Source organism: Belonocnema kinseyi, chromosome 10 (assembly GCF_010883055.1).
Source record: "Belonocnema kinseyi isolate 2016_QV_RU_SX_M_011 chromosome 10, B_treatae_v1, whole genome shotgun sequence".
NCBI classification, from domain to species: domain Eukaryota; kingdom Metazoa; phylum Arthropoda; class Insecta; order Hymenoptera; family Cynipidae; genus Belonocnema; species Belonocnema kinseyi.
Genome location: NC_046666.1, coordinates 117913297 through 117935322, shown reverse-complemented (window position 1 = coordinate 117935322; position 22026 = coordinate 117913297). Strand labels below are relative to the sequence as shown.

At 34.1% G+C, this 22026-nt stretch overlaps 1 protein-coding gene across 3 annotated transcripts in view; it reads left to right on the top strand.

Moving 5' to 3' along the window:
- Window positions 1-22026, top strand: part of LOC117181547 — a 294598-nt gene that overhangs the window by 202221 nt on the left and 70351 nt on the right. For all 3 annotated transcript variants that reach the window (XM_033374360.1, XM_033374363.1, XM_033374361.1), the window contains 2 exons: window positions 13449-13619; window positions 14174-15526. In XM_033374360.1, the coding sequence (XP_033230251.1) occupies window positions 13449-13619; window positions 14174-15526 (1524 nt within the window). The remainder of the gene's footprint in view (window positions 1-13448; window positions 13620-14173; window positions 15527-22026) is intronic.

The following is a 22026-nucleotide window of genomic DNA, read 5'->3' as shown; positions in this document are numbered from 1 at the left end:
ATAGTGCACTGAAGAATCCTCCTGCATTTTTTTTGTTACCAAAATTTTTAAAATTTATAAGAATAGAAATTTTAAACATTATTAGATGACAAGTTTGGCATTCAAAAATAACTGTACAACCGTCGAAATTTTAGCCTAAGAATTACTTATTCCAAGATGCTTAATATTGTTTCAACATTCCTTATTTGGTTAAGCTTGGCCTGATTTATGAATGTGATCAGTGGATTATTTTATTTTAGTTTCTATTTATTGCTTTAACAATTTATAATTGTTTAAATGCAACTTTTGAAAGAAAAAAGGCAGAGAAATTTTTTTTTCAATAATATTTTTTGAAACAATTATTATTTGTTAAAAAAATTTATTATCCTATAATATCGCCAATAGGTGGTATTTTCTGAATACTATGGTATAATTAAGAAATGTCAACACCTATTTCTGAACATATTCGTTATTTTTAATATTTTCAGAAATAGGTGTTTACATTTCTTAATTAAGCCAGAGTATTCAGAAAAAAACTACCAATTTTCGATATAATAAGATAATAATTTTGGTAAAAAAACAAAAATTGTTTCAACAATCAGCAGTATGTTATGAAATCCAAGAATTAGGAGAAAGTAATATAACTTATTAAAAAAACAGCAAAAAAATTTTTTTCTGCCTTTTTCCCGTCAAACTTTACGTTTACACAATTATACATTTTTTAAACAATGAATATAAACTAAAATGAAATAATTCACTCTTCACATTTATAAATTAGGACAGGGCATTCTAAAAATATCATTAATTCGCGATATTACAAGATAATACATTATTTAAACAAATAAGGATTCTTGAGATAATATTAAGTATCTTGGGAAAAGTAAAATTTAGGCTAAAAATTTGAAATTTGTTAAAAACTAGTAAAAAAGTTAGATTTTCTAACTTTTCCCTTACAAAGTAGGATTCAAGCAAAAATAAATTGTCTCTTTCACTCTCGCTTTACGCCGCCATTTTCTGCGCACATGGAGCTGTGCGGAACTAGCCTGCTAGCCCAGTGTCTTTTGCAACATTGCAACGCTTTGGTGTTTGCCAGTTCTAGTTTTGTGAGAATCGAGATGTACTACAAGGAGACCGCACGCTATGTATTTTGACTGGAGCCAGCTCGCGATCGTCTGTCCTCGGAGTTTTGTGCCTTCCCGGAATAGAGCTTCCCTTCAGTGAAAATATAAAATTAGAAATTATCGTCTGCTATGGAATATCGAGTGTGTTTATAGGATAAGTTTGTTTATGTCAAGTGTCAGTTGGTGTCACAATCGCAGTAATAATGCTTGTATAATTTATACAATTGTATGAATAATGCCATTAAAACAAGAGGAGGAATATAAAAACAATAGAACGCAAGTATAGATATCGAGGATTTTGCGTCTAATACCTCTCTCTTTCTGTGTCCTACTACCCGAATCACAGCCCTTATAAAAACAACGCGACATTATTGAATCACTTTTTATATGCGTACCAAATTTACATCACATATTCTCGTAGTTCCCAGAGTTTCCGCACGTAGCGCTTTCATCTGGGAAGGCATGAAGATTTGAAGACAGTCGACTGCGATTGTGGGCTTTTTTCCACCACCCCCGCTATAGGCGCGCTATTTTGTTAATAAATTCCGATACATTTAATTAAACCTTTTTATTCACCTCCTTTAATATAAATAAATAAGTGTAGGATATTCAGCCCATGCGCACCGAGTGTTTTCTTCATGCACACACGCGCGTGCCTCGCATGGCGTGCCTCGCATGGCGTGCCTCGCATATGCGCCTCCATGGATGGCGCATCTGAGTGCTGATCGGAACGCACGTCATGCGGAGTAATCCGCACACATGCCTCCACAGTGCGCGCATCCTGCGCACCAATTGTTATCTGGGTATGATTGATTGGTATGATAAAAAATAGTATGTGATACTCGGCCTCTAAGTGACACTTTGCCTCGTGTAAATTGCAGTACTCGTCTCGGCTACGCTTCGACTCCGACAAATATATCACAAATAACTATTACAGGGCCCTAAAGTACATCTAGGTTCCATTAATGTTTTTTAAAGGGAAACACTCCCTTCTTACATTTCAATTCTTTTTCTCGGTTCTACATCAGTCAGTTATTGTAAACAATACTTAAATATTCATACAATTAAATTCATTGAATAAAGAAAATGAATTGATAGTTATGTGTGATACAAGGATCATAAGTGACCCTTGCATCATAAGTACATAAGTGATAATAAGATCATAAGTGACTCCGACTTGTACTCCAATTTACACGAGGCAAAGTGAAACTCAGAGGTCGATTGTCTCATTAGGGTGATCCAAAATTTTTTTCTCGAATTTTTATGAATAATGGCCGAAAATTTGTTCGAATCCACGCAGAACTGAATGCATTTTTTTCTTTTAAACAAAAATGATATTTAGAGGTGTCGCAAGCCCCATGAAGTTTAACATGTACTTCTCATAAGAAAAAAATAAGTTTTTGTACATTTTATTCAGAATCCTCAATATGATCTGAATCGAGTTGATACTCAACATTTCTCTTCACAGTGAGCTATAGAATACGAATAAAATATCACTTTTCAAATATCAACTCCATAAGTGTTTTTATAGGGTCCCAAAAAACCTCATAAGTGAAAAAATGGGTTTTGCGAATTTTGGCGCTAATTATAATTTTTTCGCGGATTTTGTAATGAAAATTGTTTCTGGCACATAATATACCATTTACTACTAATAATTCTATGTTTACATAAATTGTTTCAACAATTTGCTATTGTTTTTAGCAGTTTTGTCATAAAATAGAGTTAGAAAGTCGCTGTTTTTTCAAACATTTTCCACTTTTTGTCCAATATTTATTTATAGGGAGTTGATATTTCATCAATTTTAACCAGAGTAATTGTTTAAACAATTTATTATTATTGTTAATAATATTCTCTTAGAATAATGCAAATAATTAATTACGGTCAAAAAAATTAATTGTTCAAACAGCTTATTATTACAATTATTAATATTCAATTTGAATAATGCTAGAAAGATGCGGTTTTTTTCTGAAATTTCTAGCTTCTTATCAAATTTTCAACTAGAAAAAAGTGATCATTAATTTAAGTTAACAAAAGTAATTGTTTGAGCAATTTATTATTATTATTGTTAATAAAATGCTCTTTGCTTACGGTGACACGGTAACTTCCTTCGATCAATGTGTGAAAAACCACGCCCAAAATAATGCATCAATTGAAATTATTTTTTATTGTATTTAAAATGTTGAACGTAATCTATGGCGGGCTTCTCTTAAAAATCCTTATCATTAATAATTTGTTTTTCAAACAAAATGTTAGATTATATTATTTCGAAAATTTTTGATGCTCAAATAACGAGAAGGCCGCCATGCGAAAAGTAATAATGAACAAATTATTAGCGAAATAAGATTAATTGATTTATTTATTTAGACGCCGTTTTGCACAAACCAAAACAAAATAAATCAAGCGAAATAGTGTAGAAAAACCGGTTTTTTAGTTCTTTCATTTACCGCCAGTGGTCACTGCTGATCTATTCTTGTATCACAGATCTATAGTTAAGCATATATAATTAATCTTCTTTATTTATAAATGAATGAACTCGTAATGTAAAGTTACATTTATTATTATTTCAAATTTTAACGTATGTTTTTGATAATCATCACATTGCTAAATTTTTAAATTGAGTGTACAATTCTAAGTTCTTTACAATGGAAAAATATAACAAATTATAAGAACATAATTTTACAAAAAATATTCTCGATCATATCATCTCTGCTTGACGAATTTGACACAAAACTGTTTTCTTTGTGCAAAACCATGCTTACAATAATGATAAAATTACATTTTTTAAATTAAATATTAAGTATTATAATATTTCTTAATGCAGGCTTCTCTTAGAAATAATTTTTTTTAGATATACATATTTTTTATCAACAAAAAATGAGTGATTCTCGATCATATCATCTCTGCTTGAAGACTTTGGGACAAAACAGTTTCATTTGTGCAAAACCACGCTTGCAATAATGATAAAATTTCATTTTTGTCTATTGAATATTAAGTATTATAATATTTTGTAATGCAGGCTTCTGTTAGAAATAATATTTTTTTAAATCTACATATTTTTATCAATAAAAAGTGAGTGATTCTCGATCATGTCATCTCTGCTTGAAGACTTTGGTACAAAACAGTTTCGTCTGTGCAACACCACATTTAGAATAATGATACAATTTCGTAGTTTCTTCAGTTTTCTCCATCTTATGGATGGATCGGGGGGAGGGGGGGGGCATGAACTCAGGTAAACGTAGTATAGTTTGATTTCTGAGTGGGTACCGTTTCGGAATAAACGGAAGATAGGAATAGATGACGCCCACCATCAAGACTTCAACCTCTACCCTCTTGTTGCACTGACAATTGCCGGTTATTACCTGGGTATAAACAGGCCAGTCCTCGAAAATATATCAGTTTCGATTTGAATGCTTACATTTTCAGTTAAAGGAAAATTAATTTCAACAACAACCAAATTTAACAGAAGAGAAGAATTTTGACTAAAATAATAAATTTTCAGCTGAAATAGATGAATTTTCAACCGAAAAGATCAGTTTTCAACAAAAGAAGATAATTTGTTAAACAAAATCTGAATATTTAAATTTTTGTCTAGAAAAGTAATGTTCAACCAAAAACGTAAAATTTTAACGAAAATAATGGAATATTAAATTGGAATAATTACATTTTGACTTTAAAAAAAAGATTTTTTAATAGTTACATTTTCAAACAAAGTTATGATTTTCCAAATAATATTATAAACCTTTTACTAGAGTAATTGAATTTTTAACCAAAGAGATTAATTTTTAACTGAAATGATTGCATATCTAAAATGAATAGAGCAATTTTAAATCAAAAAGATGAAATCTTAGCAAAAGGGTTTAACTTTAAACTAGAATAGTTCAATTTTGAACAAAAAAGTGAATTTTCAAACCAGAAGATTAATTTTAAACAAAAAGATTAATTTTCTACAAAGAAACCTTTTTTCAAAACAATACATGAATTTTCAACTGAAGAGGTCAATTTCGCAACCAAATAGTTCAATTTCGAAGTAAGGAACATCAATTTTCAACCACAAATGGAATAGTAAAATTTTCAGTTTAAAAAATTAATTTTCAACAGAACTGATGAATTTTTAACTAAAATTCTGACTCTTCAACTCAAATAGATTAACTTTATGCCAAAAAGATTAATTTTCAACTAAAAAACGCAAAATGTCAATTAAAAAATTGAATAGTTACATTTTCAGTTAATAAAATTAATATTCAACCAAAGAGCTAAATTTTAAATACCAATAGGGGAATATTCAATTGAAATAGTTACATTTTTGATTCAAACATAATTAATATCAACAAAAAAAAACTCATTTGAAAAAAATGCTTACATTTTCAAAGAAAGCGATGAATTTTCATCTCAAATGATGACTCTTCAAACTGTAATACAGTAGACTCTACGACACTTCTCGTTTCCACAATTACGCAAATTTTGATTTAAGGCGGTAGCAAGATAATAACTCTTAAATTTTTTATAACTAATAGTTTTTTCAGTTTCAAATACGAACTTTTATTCCGCCAACGAATTTATCAATAAATATATTTCTAACATTTAATATACTATGTATGAACATTCATAACATTTCATGTAAAATTTTCCAGTGCAAAAACCAATAATACTAGTTAAATACCTGAAAATAACGTTTTCAGCTCAGAACAGTTATTTTCAATTCAGAGAAGCCAAATAATGAATCTCATAATGAAAAAAAATAAGAAAAATCATCATTGCTGATAATAAAAATCAAGCCAATGTCTATTGGTACTAAAAAAATGTGCCTATTTGTACCAATATCTCACTATACACATGGCTCGTTAAATAAACATTTTTGTTCTGCAAAAACCTTTGACAATGAAATATAAATGCATTTTTTGAATTGAAACAAAATGTGCTATTGTTTACCAATTATACGCATTGGTATTTTTTTCTAACCTTACAAGAAAAATTACGTTATATTTGATATTAATGGACAATTTACAATCGTAATCCATTTTAATTTCAATAATTATTAATTATGCCGGTTTGAATCACGCGCCAACAGGGACCAATGAGAGACGCTGCGCCGGGCAAGTGCAGTAGCTCAACATGCCAAAGTTGGGATCACTGCGCATTAGGCGTAGCCGGCCACGTATGCGTGTGAGTGTGATGAAACAAGGAGTGAGGGCAAGCGAACGAAGGAGAAATCGGGAAACGAGAAGTGTAGTAGCGAGAAGTGTCGTAGAGTGTACTGTAGTTTAATTTCAAGTCAAAAAGATGAATTTTCTACCAGGCTAGTGAATCTCTAATTAAAATATTCACAATTTCAATAAAAAAGATAAATTTTTAACCAAGAAGGTTAATTTCTACCAAAAAGGAACTAATAAAACAGAAGGTCATTTGCAAACAAGAATTGAAGAGTTAAATTTTTTGTTACAAAAATGTATGTTAAACCAAACAAATGAATTTTTATTTGCAATGATGTATCTTCAACCATAAAAATTAACTTTCAGCAAAAAGTTTGAATTACATCCAAGTAATTACATTTTTATTCTAGAAACATTTTTTCAACGAAAGACGTAGTAGGGGATATTTGGAACTGAAAAAGACGACTTTCTAAATTTGATGTTTTAAGTAAGAAATGTTCTTCCATCAAAGAGAAAAAATTGCGAACAAACTGTCAAATTATCAAGCAAAGAAATGAATTTTCAACTAAAAGTGATCATTTTTTAACCAAAAACAGAATAGTAAAATTTCAGTGAAAATAAACGAATTAAAAAAAAAGTTCTTACCAACATAGTTAAATACACTAATATACATCAACTTTTATCAATGCAAAATCATTGTTATTCAATTTTATCTCCCAAGACGAAAATTTCTTATTTCTTTTAACCGTCTTTCTTTATTTCTTATTTCTTTTAACCGTTCTTTCTTTATTTCTTTTAACCGTCTACAAAACCTGTTCATAATGCACCAGTAAAAAGTTGGGGATCCATCAAAAATACAAGTTTTATCAAAATTGTGACAGTGATTTTTGTTGTTTTAAAAACCGTTTACTACACAAATGGGCACAAGTATAGAAAACTTGAGATAACTTTCATTGTTTTTCAACATAAATTTTGCGGTTCTAGTTTCCGGGATATAATACATTCCTATTTAGTTAGCGCAATATTCTGAGTTATACAATTTTTAATTCAGAAAAATAAAAACCTTTTACCATTTTTACATTCTCATCTTAATAAGAAGATATTGATTTTATGTGAAAAATGACTTTCGCAGATTCCATCAAATGCCGACGTTTTGAGACCCCCTGGGTAAAAAAAAATTGTTTGACGTCGGTGTCTGTCGGTCGTCGTTGTAAAAATATCGTCTGCACAAAGTTCTGTTTTTAAGACTGTTTTCTGTTTTCTGTTATCAACGTTGGGATTCATGTCTTTCGAAAAATATGTTTGGGCTGATCAGGAAATGGTGCAGAAAAAAAATTTAACTATTAGGTAAAAAATTCCTTAATTTTTAATATTTTTGCGAAAATTCATGTATTTTGTTAAAAATTAATCTTTATGGTTCAGAAGTAAATAATGTGTTTGGATACAAATTTATTAATTTTAGCTTTGTTTAAAAATACATTTTTATGATCGCGTAAACACTTCTATACGTTCTTGCTTTAATGTTTTTGAACGTAAAGTACACATATGTCAAGATTACGTATAACCGGGATTTTTTCAAATTTTTAAATATATTTTTTTCTTTAATATAGTTTTTCCTTATTTAAATTGTGTGTTTTACATTTGTGATTTTTTTTGTAATTTAAAGCTATATTACTCGCGCCGATTAACCATGAACACTTATTGATAACAGATCATATATTATCGCGGAAAGATGTGATTGTTCCAGCACAGCCGAGAAATAAGACACCAATCGACTCGAGCGACGTTGTCATGCTGAGGAAAAATAAGGCGCGCAGATGTGCACGGATTCCTAAGATTGGAGAGTGAAATATCGGCATAAATATCGGGAAGCTGAAGAGGAAGGATAAAATTGTTTACAAATAATCCTTTCTCAAGCTATAAAGAATATTTGTCTCAAGTTTCAGAAACGTACATATCATAGCTTAGAAAAAACATTATTCCAAGGATTTTTACATGAAGCTTATAAACTCCGGGTTTGTCCAATTGGCGGAGACACCGGGAGTTTCAAAAAAGCAAATTGTCAACAAAATTCTTATAAAAAAAAAGAAGAATACACGTATGTGAGTAAGATGGGTGTATCGGTGATAGACTATGTGATTATGAATGTGCGAGGGTGGCAGGAGATAGAGAAATTAGAAGTGTAAGGGAGGCTGGATTTAGACCATCAGCCATTAAGTTTGTGGATACAGGGGGAGGCTAGCGAAAGGCAGGATGGAGAATAACGGTCGTTAGACGAAAGGCTGTTATGAACGAGAGAGGCGATAGAAAAGTATCAGGAGCAGTTGGGCAACGTAAGCTTTGAGGGGGAGTCTGTGGACGAGATATGGGAGGATCTAAAAGAGAAAGTGAAAGCCTGTGTGCATAAAAAGGTATTTAGGAAGAAGAAGAAAGGAATGGTGAAGCCGTGATTGGATAGGGAATGTAAAATGATGAAGAAAACGGTGAAAAAGAAGTACAGGAAGTGGAAGGAAGGAACCGCGAAAAGGGAGGAGTACGTAGAAATGAGGAAGGAGTTTAGGGCGATGTGTAAGAAGAAAGAGCAGGAAAAGGAAAAAGAGCTGGAAGAGGAGTTGAGAAGTGTTAAGACATAAGAGGACGTGTGGAAGATAATTAATAGGCTTAGGAAATGTAGGGTGGGGATAATTGAGAAGATAGGGAGCGACGATTGGAGACAATTTTTTAAGGATTCATTTCAGAGGTCAGAGGTAGATGGAGACGAGTTGAATGACGAGGAGATAGAGAAGCAGATAAGGAAGTTAAAAAATTCTAAGGCAGCAGGGCTGGACGGAGTAGAGAACGACGCGTGGCTGTTTGGCACACGAGAGGTAAGACAGAGTCTGAAGGGGGTATTGAAAAAGGTGTGGAGGAGGGAGGGATTCCCAAGAGGGTGGAGACGCAGGCGGGCTTTAGGGAGGGAAGGAGTACTATTTACAATATTCACATCATGTAGCACGTGGTGGAAAGAGAACTAACAAAAAAGGGTGCCAAAGTGTACGCAATGGAAGAGATGGGAGTGAAGAAGAGCCTGATCGAGAGGGTAAGGGAGGTATACGAGGAGACGAAAGATAGGGTGAGAGGAGGAGAGGGAATCTCTAAGGGATTCTGGAAGGATAAGGGGTGGAGGCAAGGGTGTTCGCTTAGCCCAACGCTTTTTTCAATTTTGATTGCGGATATGGAAAATACCTACCTATATGGTCACTCGCATATGCAGATGATATATTGCTGTTAGCAAAGAGCGAGGAGGATTTGAAGCAGATGATGAAAAGGTTGAGAAAATACTTGGACAAAAATAGGTTAGAGTTAAATACGGACAAGTCGAAGATTATGGTGTTCAGGAAAGGAAGTGGGAGAGATAAGGGAGGAGAGTAGAAGAGGAAGGGGAAAGCGGTGCAGGAGTTGAAAGAGTTTGTGTATCTGGGCTTCCTGTTTCGAAGGAATGGGGGAGTATATGGTCATATAAAATAGAAGATGATAAGGGCAAATGTGGTGATGAGGCAGGTGTGGGGGCTAGTAAAGAGGTTGTTCGCAGATGATTTTGTGAGAAGAATGAAATTGTTTGATTCGCTAGTGATTAGTGTGTTATTTTACGAAGTGGAGGTGTGGGTGTGGAAAGTAAGTGAGGAGGTTAATAGGATTCAGTAGAGGTATGTAAAGTAGACACTGGGATTGGCGAGGAATACGCCGAACTATATTGTCAGGAGGGAAACAGAAAGAACGAGCTGAAGGATTATAACAGGGAGTAGAGCGTGTAAATATGAGGAGGAATTTTTGGAAGAGGGGGGAAGTAAGCTGGTTAGGGAGTGTTTGTGGGAGAAGGAGAACAGACGTGGTGGTGCAAAGATGGAGGGGAAAGGGAATGGTATTTTAGAACAAATAGATTTCAGATTAATGAAGTGAGAAAGATGCAAGAGGAAGGAAGGTATATGAGTTAGTTCAAAAGAATGACATGGAGAAAGAGGAGGCAGAAGGGGAGGAGAGAAGAAGAGTCAAGGTTTAACGGGAACTATGAGTGGATTATGCCAAGGGAGAGAGCGCAATATTTCTGTGAGAAAGGAGAGCAAGGAAGTCAGGAACTTATAGCGAGAAAGAGATGCGGTTGCATGGAGAATTATAATAGGTTCTAGCTTTCTAGAAAGAAGAGTATGTGTGAATTGTGCGGGAAGGGGGATGCAAAAGTTGAGCACTGGTTGGAGGAATGTAAAGAGGTGGAAAGAGTGGGATAAGCATGGAAGTATTGTTGCATGAAAGGGGGGACAAAAGGGCTGTTGCATGCTTGCATGGTTATTTTCAGGTTCTCATTGTTAATAACTATAAATTATGTGGTATGCCTGGATCCGTCTAATTTTGTTTGTAGATCCAATGAGTCACATTATTTAGGTTCTGTTGAGTCAGTTTTTGAGTTTTGAGTCAGCTGTTGTTATTAATACTATTGATCTCTTGCCATTTTGCAATACTTTGTGTATAAATATCCTAATATAAGTTCATTAATATTTAATGTTTCTATTTGCCGCTATCTGTACTAGCGTTTTCTAATTCAAAATCATTTGCGTTCCATTACCTATACTTTTTCCTTTAAGGTTTCTTAACTTTTGAACTCTACTGGTCTTCTTCTTAAATTATCATTCGAAGCTTGTCTTTCATTTGATTGGTCTACATTATTCTGAACTTCCTCCTTTATAATTTGTAACCTTCTTAATCGATCTGTCCATTTATCGACGCTTTGAAACTCTATTTTGCTATCATTTCAATATTTTTTCTGAGTAACTGAATTGGTTTTAATTCAGGTTCTAAATTAAAAAATGTTGCGGTAAATTGGGTGGATGAGATTTCTCTAGTATTTTTTTTTTTTGTTCCATCACCCATATCATTTAGGAATCCCTTTTATTATCAGAACCGATGGTAATGCAATCACACTAGCTTTGAACAAAAAATAAATTCACGTCGGGGTAGACAAAATAGCAGAATTTATTTTGAGAGCCTATTGGGTTAGAGATTTGAGGAAAAAAATAGAAGAATTTGTGGGAAATTGTTTAAAATGCTTAGTCTATAACGTGCATTCGTTTAAAAGCGAGGGCGAGCTTCACATCTAGGATAGAGCCAAAGGATCATTTGAAGCTGAATTTGTCGACCAGTACAGACTTTGCAAAGCTGCAAGTTTGGGTTCTAAAAATATTTTTCTAATTGTTGACAGATACACGAAATCTATTGTTTTTTAATCTGTTAAAAGTACAAGTACAAAAGAGACTTTTTCGAAACTTACAAGTTATTTTCATCACCATGGTAAACCGCGAACTCTAGTTCCCGACAGTTTTACCGCTGTAGAATTCTTCTAATTTCTTAGCGAACGATATATCAAAGACATTCAAATAGCAGCAGGTAAGCCTCATGCAAGTGGTAAAGCCGAACTCGTTTTCAGTTTTTTACGACCTGCGTTAGCTAAAATAACCGGAGCTTGGATTTGGGAAGAAAGGTTAGCAGGTGCTCAATTTGTGATAAATAACACTATTAACCGAACGATAGTATGCTCTTCTGCTAAATTACTCTTTACAGCAGATTAGGTAGGATTCCCTGATGACGAATTTATGAACTCATTGTCTGACATTGAAAACCCAGAAAATAATAACGAACTGAGAGAAACATTACGCAACAAAGCTAATTCATTTTTTGTGATAAACTGCGTCTTAGAAAAAAGAAAGCGTTTGATGAATAACATAAGAAACCAACGAAATATGAATGGGGAAATTCAATTTTAATTCCGAATATTGTAACCGAGCCTGGTGTGAACCACAAACTTTTGCCGAAAAAGGGGCCCATAGGAAGTTAAAAAAGTCCTGCGAAATGAAAAATATTTTATTGGTGATATCCAAGGGTTTTTGATGATCCAAAACCCGTTTTCCGGCGTATACAGTTCCAACCGAATGGAACCATGGGATGGTCCAAGCTTATCTTTGTTCGAGTGCGTTTAATTAATAATCATGTAAATGATAGGGTCGATCATCCGTCAGGACGACCGAACTTTAGACAGTCTTATTATATTCACTATGGGTAACTGTGACCTGTACATGGGTTATTGTATTTCAATTATTTGCGCCATCGTTAAGCGACACCTATTTTAAATCTCCGAATATCAACTGTGACGAGACAAAGAGTTTCAGTTTTTACTTGACCGTCAACGAATATCTTTTGATATCGTAATCCAGTTTAGTTGATTCCGCTCGCCCGCCTCCTTGTAGATGCTACAATTTTCCTATGGTTCTTTTACAAGGATCGAAGTTCTTTCTATTTCCTACAGTTCTTGTACGAGGATCGGCGTTCTGATTTTCTTCTATGTTTCACTTATATGAACCGAGGTTCTTTCTATTCGTTAGGTCCTTTCCTAGGATTTGGGTTCTTTTTATTCTTTCTGATATATTATCCTATTGATATTTTACGAGGACCGGCGATCTCAATCCGCGTCTACTATCCTACTATTCTTTTAAAAGGATCGGCAATTGGAAATCATTCCATGGAAGAAGGTTCTTCGACCATCCACTTCACGGGCGGACGTAATCTTGATTGAAGGTAAGGGTGTCGTCAGTTTACAAAAAGATGATCGTGCTCAAACCGCGACGGGCATCGGCAAAACGGGGTGACATATGAAACTCAGGATTACCTACGCACCGTATTTCTTATACACAACCCAAGTTACCCCCGAATTTGCCTTCCCGAAAGCAGCGCGCCTCTCGGATATTTTTCAGCCTAAACGGAAAAGTCCTCCCCCCGTATAATCACAACGTTGGGTATCAGACCTCGTTTAAGTCCTTAGCGGAGCACGAAACAATAATCGGACGGAAAATGTTTAATAAAAATGTGCATCAGTAAACAAATATTTTTAAAGAAATTTTGTTTGAATTAAATTTAGAAATAAATTCTCTGAAGATAGCGGTGAAATGCCTACTAATGTGCAGAACTCCTAAAAATAAAACCAAGAATTCAACGATCAAATTAAGACAACAATATATTGGACAAAATATTGCTACTGCATATTTCTCTATGCAGAAAATCATGAGATTCTCCATTACAATAGATTCACGCCTAAACGTATAACCTCAATAGTTTTTCTGCACTACGAGTATGAAAAATTGAAAAAGGTGAAATTAAAGTTTTATTTTTCTAGACTCCTGCTGAGAGAATAACCACAGCGTTCCATTTACCTGTTGGTGTTCAGCTACTGCACGTTTATGTAGAACAAAAAGAAATCAACGAAATTATTCAGAATTCAAATACAGAACGGAGTTACTGTTATCACTTGGCATCTTCTGTAAAGAAAACGATGCCTAATAAAAAGGTAATGTGGAATTTTAAATATAGCATAAGTGGTAGAGTTACTGCAACAATTGCAACATTGCTACTAATGATCATTTCCTTTCTGCTAAGCCAGAAAATATGTGATCTACTCATTGCTCTATGCAGAATAGCCTACTATTCATGAACTATTTAAATTTGTCATTCCTGAAGAGTAGTGAATTAAGAGAATACCGCATTCTTTTCCTTCTTTCGTCAATCATAAGTGTTCCTGGATGCATGCGCCGTAGTCGTACTTGCTGTCGTTAGGAGCTTTGAACAGAAGTTATAGTTTACTACAAAATTCCATATTAGTCTACGAAATTGTAATACATACCTAATCTTTTAATCATATCTTTAATTATTTTATTTTGTTAGATGGGGCAGGATAGAGTACAAAAAGTCGCCAAAAAATGATTTATAGATGGCTCATGATGAGTTCAAACTAACTCTGCTGTTCTTGTGTGAAGCCTTTATAAAAATACTATTAGCAATTGTTCTGATATTATTTTTGAATGCAAATTATTTTATAGCTTGAAAAATATGAATTATTTTCAGGGTCTTCTTAAAATTAATTCCAAGGATCAGCCTATTTTGATGAAACGTGATACTTCACGCATTTTTACCGTTCCCGAAGAAGAAGAATTTGAATCAAGCCACTACAGTGCCCCTTTTTTAAGTTTTTCCACGTTATCAACTGCATTATGTAATTCACCTACCAAGCGAAAAGATGAATGTAAAATAGACTATTCAAAGCACACGGTTCCTACGACCCCGAGTATTTGCTCTACTCCTTTGAAAGATGTCAATCGTGTTTTGCATGGTACAATTGTATCTATATGTAACACCATCGAGGAGGCAGGAAAACAATTAGAGATTGCAATAAAACCTGAACCGCGGAAGGAAAATACGGATGATATTCCAGAAATTGTCAAAGAAGCACTTCGTTATAAGCAGCTAAATCAATTCAAAAATGTTGTTAGAAATGAAAAGTTTATCAAGTACAGAGAAAATAAAAGAAGTCTAAGCTTAAGCGACATTAAAGATTCTACACACATGCATTCAAATTGTATATCACTAAAAATGTACAAATTAGGTCAGCAAGGGGTGAAACCAATTTTTGACGCCAATTTTGATTCAGATGCATCACGACGAAAAACTTGGTCGAAAAAGAATTTTTTTAACACAATAACAGATCCTTACTATCCAGTATTTCGAGAGAATGGTCATCCAGTCTCTCAGTCGCTATATAACCAGTATATTTCTTCTCACTATGAAGAAATTGATCATACTCCTAAAATATTTTGTTCTAGTATTGATCCTTTGTCGACTTTATTCAAATTACGGAATAAGTGTGTCGACTTTACGGAATTTGACAAATTTTCGAAAGATTGCCTTACAAAACAAAAATCTAACACTATCTTGGATGTGAAGTTAGCAAATAAAAACAAACAAGAGGTATGTCGCAGATCTATGAGCCTTCCATTGAAACCATTAAATATGCTAGACAATGAAGGGCGAAGGAAATCAATATCAGAATATAATAACGCTTTTGAAATGCAACCAATAAGAAAACACGATGGCTTACAATTAACTCCTTTAATGTCAAAATTAAGCCTTATAGCAGACGAAGAAACATATGGTTTTTATAGTAGAGAAACAACACCAAGTGATTTTCGTGAATCATCTCATTTGTTTGTTGCAGAAAATTGTACAATTAAGAATAAAGTGGACACCGTTTATAAAGAGGGCATTGTCAGTGACGCTGAAATTAAAGAATTGATAGCAGCAAGGCAAGATAAAAATTTTCTTCAGAAAACTGAACTATTTTTGTGTGGCCATCAAAATATGGTTTTGGTTTTGCTAATGGAAAACGACACATGTTCCAACCCGGAGCTGATTCATTCTCTTGTAAGTATATAATATTCATGTATGTTTCCTTTTTATTTGACAAGCAGCTGTGTAAAAGTTCGTTCCGATAAAAAAAGTTATAGCCGATTATGCGAAACTGGCCCAAAAAACCTAAATAGGCCGGTTGTTATGAAATTACCTTAATGTTTTAGGCTGTATTAGAAACAAGCGTTGAAAAACACTTGTAGCTCTCTATAAAATACATATTTATTTATTTGACCATCACATTCTCCGTGACCTGAAAATGTAATTTAATAGGTGACATGATATATACAAAGGAAAACACGTTATAAGAAAAAATAAAAGTACAACTAAGCGAAAACTAACAGAAAAGTCATGTAGTATAAGGTCTTCGCCTTAGAAAGTGGCACATACTAAAAGCTCGAAAATAAAAGGAAAAAGTATAACGCAATTTCTAGGCTGAATTAAATAAGAGATAAAGACTCTTACAGAATCTGATTTTTTAACAAATCGATTATTAAAATCGTTCGTAGAGTAGGAAACAATATTATTTCAGAAACATTGAGGAAACTTCCTGATTCGTTAAGTTTTAAGCTCGTCAAAATCAATTTTATAAGGGAGAAAGGATTCAAAGAGGTTAACAACGTAAGTACAGGCGTAGTCTCTGGTAGTCCAAAATTATTTAATTGTTTTTGCACTTTATACGTTTTTCAAAGTAAGCGAGGATATCCTAGGAGTGCTCCTAAGCCTGTTCCGAAATATCTTGGCCCTGGAGCTCCACAACTTAAACTTCAGGTTATTCAGTCATTTTCGTGTTCCTGCCAATGGCGGATTCGCAATCTGACAGCATGTTATTGATTGCATCAAGATAATGTCATAAGATCCAGGATGATAGGGGGCTTGGCAACCCGGACAGAAAGCTTTTTTTACTACCTTCTCCTTGCAAACAACGCACATAAAATTCTCATCTTGGGAGGGGTGCTGTCAATCTGAGATCGATAGAAACTTTATCTTTCACTCATAGTGGATTTTTTCAAACGATTTTATAGTTTTGACAGCGTGTTGGCAAACACCTTGTCTTGAGTGTGGTGACTCCTTGAAAGGAGTCACAAATACAGAGCACACAACTAAAGTCTGGAAACTAGGAAGTATAATATAGACATATATAGAAAAATTTTACTCACTTATATTGATTATGGAGTGTTTTTCTCATTTGCTCAAAGATTCAGCGGAAAAATAAGTCTCTCAGCCAGACCGATAGAAAGATTTGTGTTTAAAATAAGAGGAAATTGCACATTAACACATATCAACACATGGTACTTTAAGGTTAGGAATACCTAGAGTCGTGTTTTATCACCGGTAAAAAAGCAAAACGACCGAAAAAAACACTTACAGAGCATTTACCACGTGTGTATACTTTGGATTTACATCAATTTGAAATGCAATTTTGTCGTGAAAGTTCCCATAATTTTCCTGGACATCGGCTTTGCTTTATAGTATATTACATCACAAGTCGGCCTAAACACGTTTTTACCGTGGGGAGGTAAGTGTTTGCAGAAAGAACGGTCATAGTTTTGCCTAAGACCATGCGTTTTCTTGTCATCCTGTGAACATTACATTTTTTGCGTAAAGACGTGCGCAACCCCACGAGTGATGTAAGATGTTTTTATTCGAACCCACAATGTGTTATGTACCTATAAAGCCCCCTGAAAAGTGAGTGTCAGAAAACCCTTTACCGAAATGATGTGAGACATCCAGTGATCAGCGTCCAGTAACAGCTTGAAATTCCTGTCGTAGGTCCGTATGCGTATAAACTAAATCTCCAGGTCCGTACATGGTGCGCAACTTCTGGTACAAGAACCTGACGAGTGATCTGATGCCAAGCTTTATGCTCCAGGGTACCATGTATATGTTACCTAAAATACCAGATGCTCAAAATTCATCTGAATTTCGACCGATAGCCTGTCTTGCAACAATTTATAAATGTTTTACAGCTATCATTGCAGATAAGGTACATTCTCATTGCCACGAGAATGACATTCTTGCCGTTTTCCAATGTTATCCAAATGGAGTTCAGGCTACACAAATGCAGAACAATGCATTTAGTCAGAGGGCAATTAGGAACTGCAGAGTTAGAGAACGAAATCGAAAATGACATCGCGGCAATGACTGCAGGCGAATCATATAAATATCTGGGTATTTTTGAACCGAAAGGTACTCGGCATATGATAGTTTAGACAAGCCTAACGACTGCCTCAAATTGGCGAGCCTCAAATTGATTATAAAGAGTTTTCTTAACTCGGCAAAACAAAATCAGGGCAATCAACATATACGCCATCCCTGTCGTCACGTACTACTTCGGGCTCATCAAATGGTCCAACATCGACCTTCAAAAGTTGAACAGAATCGTGCGTGTAGAAATTACAAAGCACCAAATTCATCACAAAAATTCAGCGATTGAAAGGGTAGTTTTACGAAGACATATAGTGGGTAGGGGCATTATAGATGTCAAAAAAATGTGTATGTCACAAGTTATATATATGCGAGACTATTTTGACAGCAATCGAAAAATTGCGATTTACAGCACCATCTGTTAAGCGGATCTGGACTACACACCCTTAAATTCGTCCTCAGATGAGGCCTTGAATATCAGAGCAGAAATCATAGAGGAATTAGAAATACAATGGAGGCAGAAAGCTATCCACAACAAGCATCACAAAACGTTAGATCAACATGAAGTGGATAGTAAAGCGTTCAAGATTTGACTAAGAAAAGGTGTTCTTTATGCAGGGGCGGGAGGATTCGTCATTGCGATAGAGGACTAGGCTGTCAGCATCAGGAATTGTCGCAAACACGTGTTACATCAAAACGTGGTTGACTGTTGCCGATTATTTGGAGATACAAACGAATTTATCGAGCACATTATTGATGGCTGGCGCATGATGGTTCAGAAAGAAGATTACATCTTATATTGGGATGTTACTATCCAAACGGATCATTATATCCGGGCTAATCGACCTGACATCGTGATGCGAGAAAAAAAAGGTGAAACACTCGACGTCATCGACATTGCTTGCCCAATTAATCGAAATTTGCAGTCCACCTATACAACCAAGATCCACAAGTATAGCGAGTTAAGGCATGAAGTAAAGCTAATATGGAGGAATGTGAATCATGCCTCAATTCATCCCATTGTGATTTCGGCTACAGGTAATATGCACGCAAGTTATACTGAACATCTTGAACATTTAGGAGTCAGTAGGGTATTGGCAGCAGCTCAGAAGGTGGTTTTAATAAACACCTGTCGCATTGTAAGAAATTTTCTTGACTATCAGGAAGCGAGCGACCGCTCGTAATTGCATACCTACAACATCATCGCAGGAGGTTTCAAGCATCGTATTAAATTAACTTATAACTTTCTAATCTCATCACTCACTTGACTTAGTCCGCGGCTATGATGTATAACCAGGTTCATCCGAGTAAAAGTTTTGAATAAAATACAAGTAATAATTATAATTAAAATTTTGTTTAAGACAGTATCATGGAACAGCTACCTGAATACACATGTTTTTTTTTATACAAACAGTATTTCCTAACGTTGTTAATTCATAGAATTTTTGTAAAAAACTTTTTGTCTTGATTATTCTATCTTGATTTTAACAATTTCTAGAAAAAATGTGTGAAAATACCAACATGAAGTTCTATATACACCTTTTTTATTTTAATAGTTGATAGTTTATCAGAATAAAACACCCAACTTCTTTTTCAGTATGCATGAAATTTTTTTATCTCATAGTGACCTGTCTATAGTATTAATAACAATATCTTATATGCGACGTGCGCCGAAGAAAGGGGGCTTACTCTGAAAAGTGAGATTTTTCAGGGCGAGCGGTTGAAGTCGACCCGATAGTCTGGACGTTTAAGACAGAGGGAAGACTCACGAAATCTTCCCTCTCTACTTACCACTACATTCTCACGGAAGGAGATAGGACGTAGACGCGGCTCACGGACGGGTATAGATGAGACGCGTAGATGGTATGGTGAGTGGTGGGTGATGTTTCACAGAATCTCGAGCTCTCGAGCCAAAGCCCTATTACCCGGGTGCCTAACAACTCAATTGTTAGCAATAATAACGCACGGATATTTTTTCTGATGGTTTAATTGAAAAAAGCAGCTCAAAAGCGATCGAAATGTGTAAAAACCTTGATTTCGATTTTTTTAAAGTAAGCCCACTTTCTTCTGCGCACGTCACATGTAGTTATACATGATTTTACTAAAAAATCATAAAAGCCATGCATTATACATTTTTTAGGTTTACAGAGTATTGCAAAAGAAACGAATAATATAAATAACTTGTTCCTGGCTGTTGTAGTGAAATAATATTTTCACCGAGATATAGTCCAAAACGTAATTGAGAATTTTTCACATTTAATAAAATTAAAATTCAGATTACATTGCTCACCATTGAAAAATAATTCAAAAACTGCAAAGAAACTTAAAACACTTCACAAACTTCTTTACTGAGCACGATGCAACTTCAATGATAACTGCTCATGAATTTGATACACGATGATAAATTTCCGTCTTTATCAACATCTAGTCCAATAACATCTTCTTTCGTAAACGATGTATCCAAATTATTTGTATTTGCAATTGTCATTTGACATTTGGGGATGTATGGCATATTGATTATTTAAACAGCAACCTCATCCACACCCTTAGAAACGAATTCAATCTGATTGAATTTTCCTCCTAGATATTTTATAAAAACCTCCTTCTCAGTAGCCTCTTTTTCAAATCTTCAATTAACGTTGAATTTTCATCAAACACGTGAACCATTCGTTGAGCTAGAAACACGATGTCGCTATTTTTAATTTCAGCAACAAACCTAGACCCGAGTAGATACCCTTTCGAAATAAACAGAAAAGAGGAATAGATGACGCTCTCCGTCAAGACTCTAGCCTCTCTAGCCTTTTGTTGCACTCATGGATTACCGGTTAATACCTGCGGACAAACAGGCCGTTTCTCGGAAACATCTCAGTGTCGATTGAAATAGATGGATTTTATACCGAAAAGTTGAGTTGTCAAGAAAAAAAAGATAAGACGTTACCTAAAATTTGAATAGGTAAATATTAAAGGCATGTAATACTTACAGTTTCCCCGGCTTTTTTCCACAAAAATGAAAATTTTAAAAACTGAATTCGGAGATGCTATAAAATATCATAACGGACGTCCCCAGACTCTTTTTTGAGGGATAATAACAAAAATAATGTATTGTGCTACATAAAAATTTTATGCATATGCATTATTTTGAGGTTACGTCGTTTTTCATCTCTACCTTCCCGGTAATCTGGAAATTATTTATGTAATAAACTTTTTTGATTGCCTGCAAACAAGGTTAGTTCCGGGAGATTAGTTACTATGTTTATTTGTAAGTCCAAAGTTTTCGGCCAAAAATATTTTGTAGTTTGGAAGTAATGCTCGGGTCAATTGTAACACACATAACCTCAAAATATAGACGCACCTTGTTAGCAATATCAAACATTTTTTGATAAAAAAACACAAAAAAAGTGTGTGTGAACGTCCGTTAGCATGTTCGCTATCATTTCCCAGATTTCGAAGGCAAAATATTTCTTATTCTAGGAAAAAAGCCGGGGGAATCTAACACTGAAAAAATCTATACTATACATCATTTCAAGTTTAAAATTAATTTTGAATCCTTTCAAAACTTCTAAATACCTCTTAAAATTACTCAATTTCTTCTACGCATATTAAGTGCTCAATTGTTATTTAAACACCAAAATGCAACCATTTAACTTACAAATGAAACATTTGTTTAAAAAGATCAATCAAAATTGTAACGTTCAAAGTTTAAAAGCTCTTCGAAATTTTAACGATTCAAGAATTTTGATGTCAAATAATACAGTTTAAGATTCTTTACTTTTAAATATTTGGCTTCAATTTACTCGTCTTAAATTAACAGTCAAATATTGTTAAATATTAAATAATTTTTCATTTCCTAAATTTAAACAAATTGAAATTGAATAGATTTAAAATTAAATATTTTAGATAGGAACAATATTTTAGAACAAATACATTATTATGAAGTTATTTTTACGTTACAAATATTTTATAAAGTTTCAATCGGACATTTGCAATTTTTCAATGACTAATACTTTCGAATTGAAACAGTTTAATTTTTAACGTGAAAATCTGTAAGTTATTAAGATTGAACGGATTTCAACTCGTTTTGTCAAATAAATTATTCTCCAGTTTTTTATACAGTCTGTCAAGTTAAAGCGTGGGTGGCTTTACTCGCAGTCGGTAAGGTGTATCGACATGATTTTGGTGTCAAAATATTAAGAAGAGCTCCTTCTTTCATGCTTTTTGATTTAACTTTCAGTTTGCTTTCAATTCTCATCTTGTTACCACGTTAAAAAAAATGAGTTCCGTATACGCTTCGAGCTTCGAGGCTGTGTTCCTTTGTTCCCACCCAAAAGGTCCCAAATTGTCTCACAATCAAGCTGCAAAGTACATGG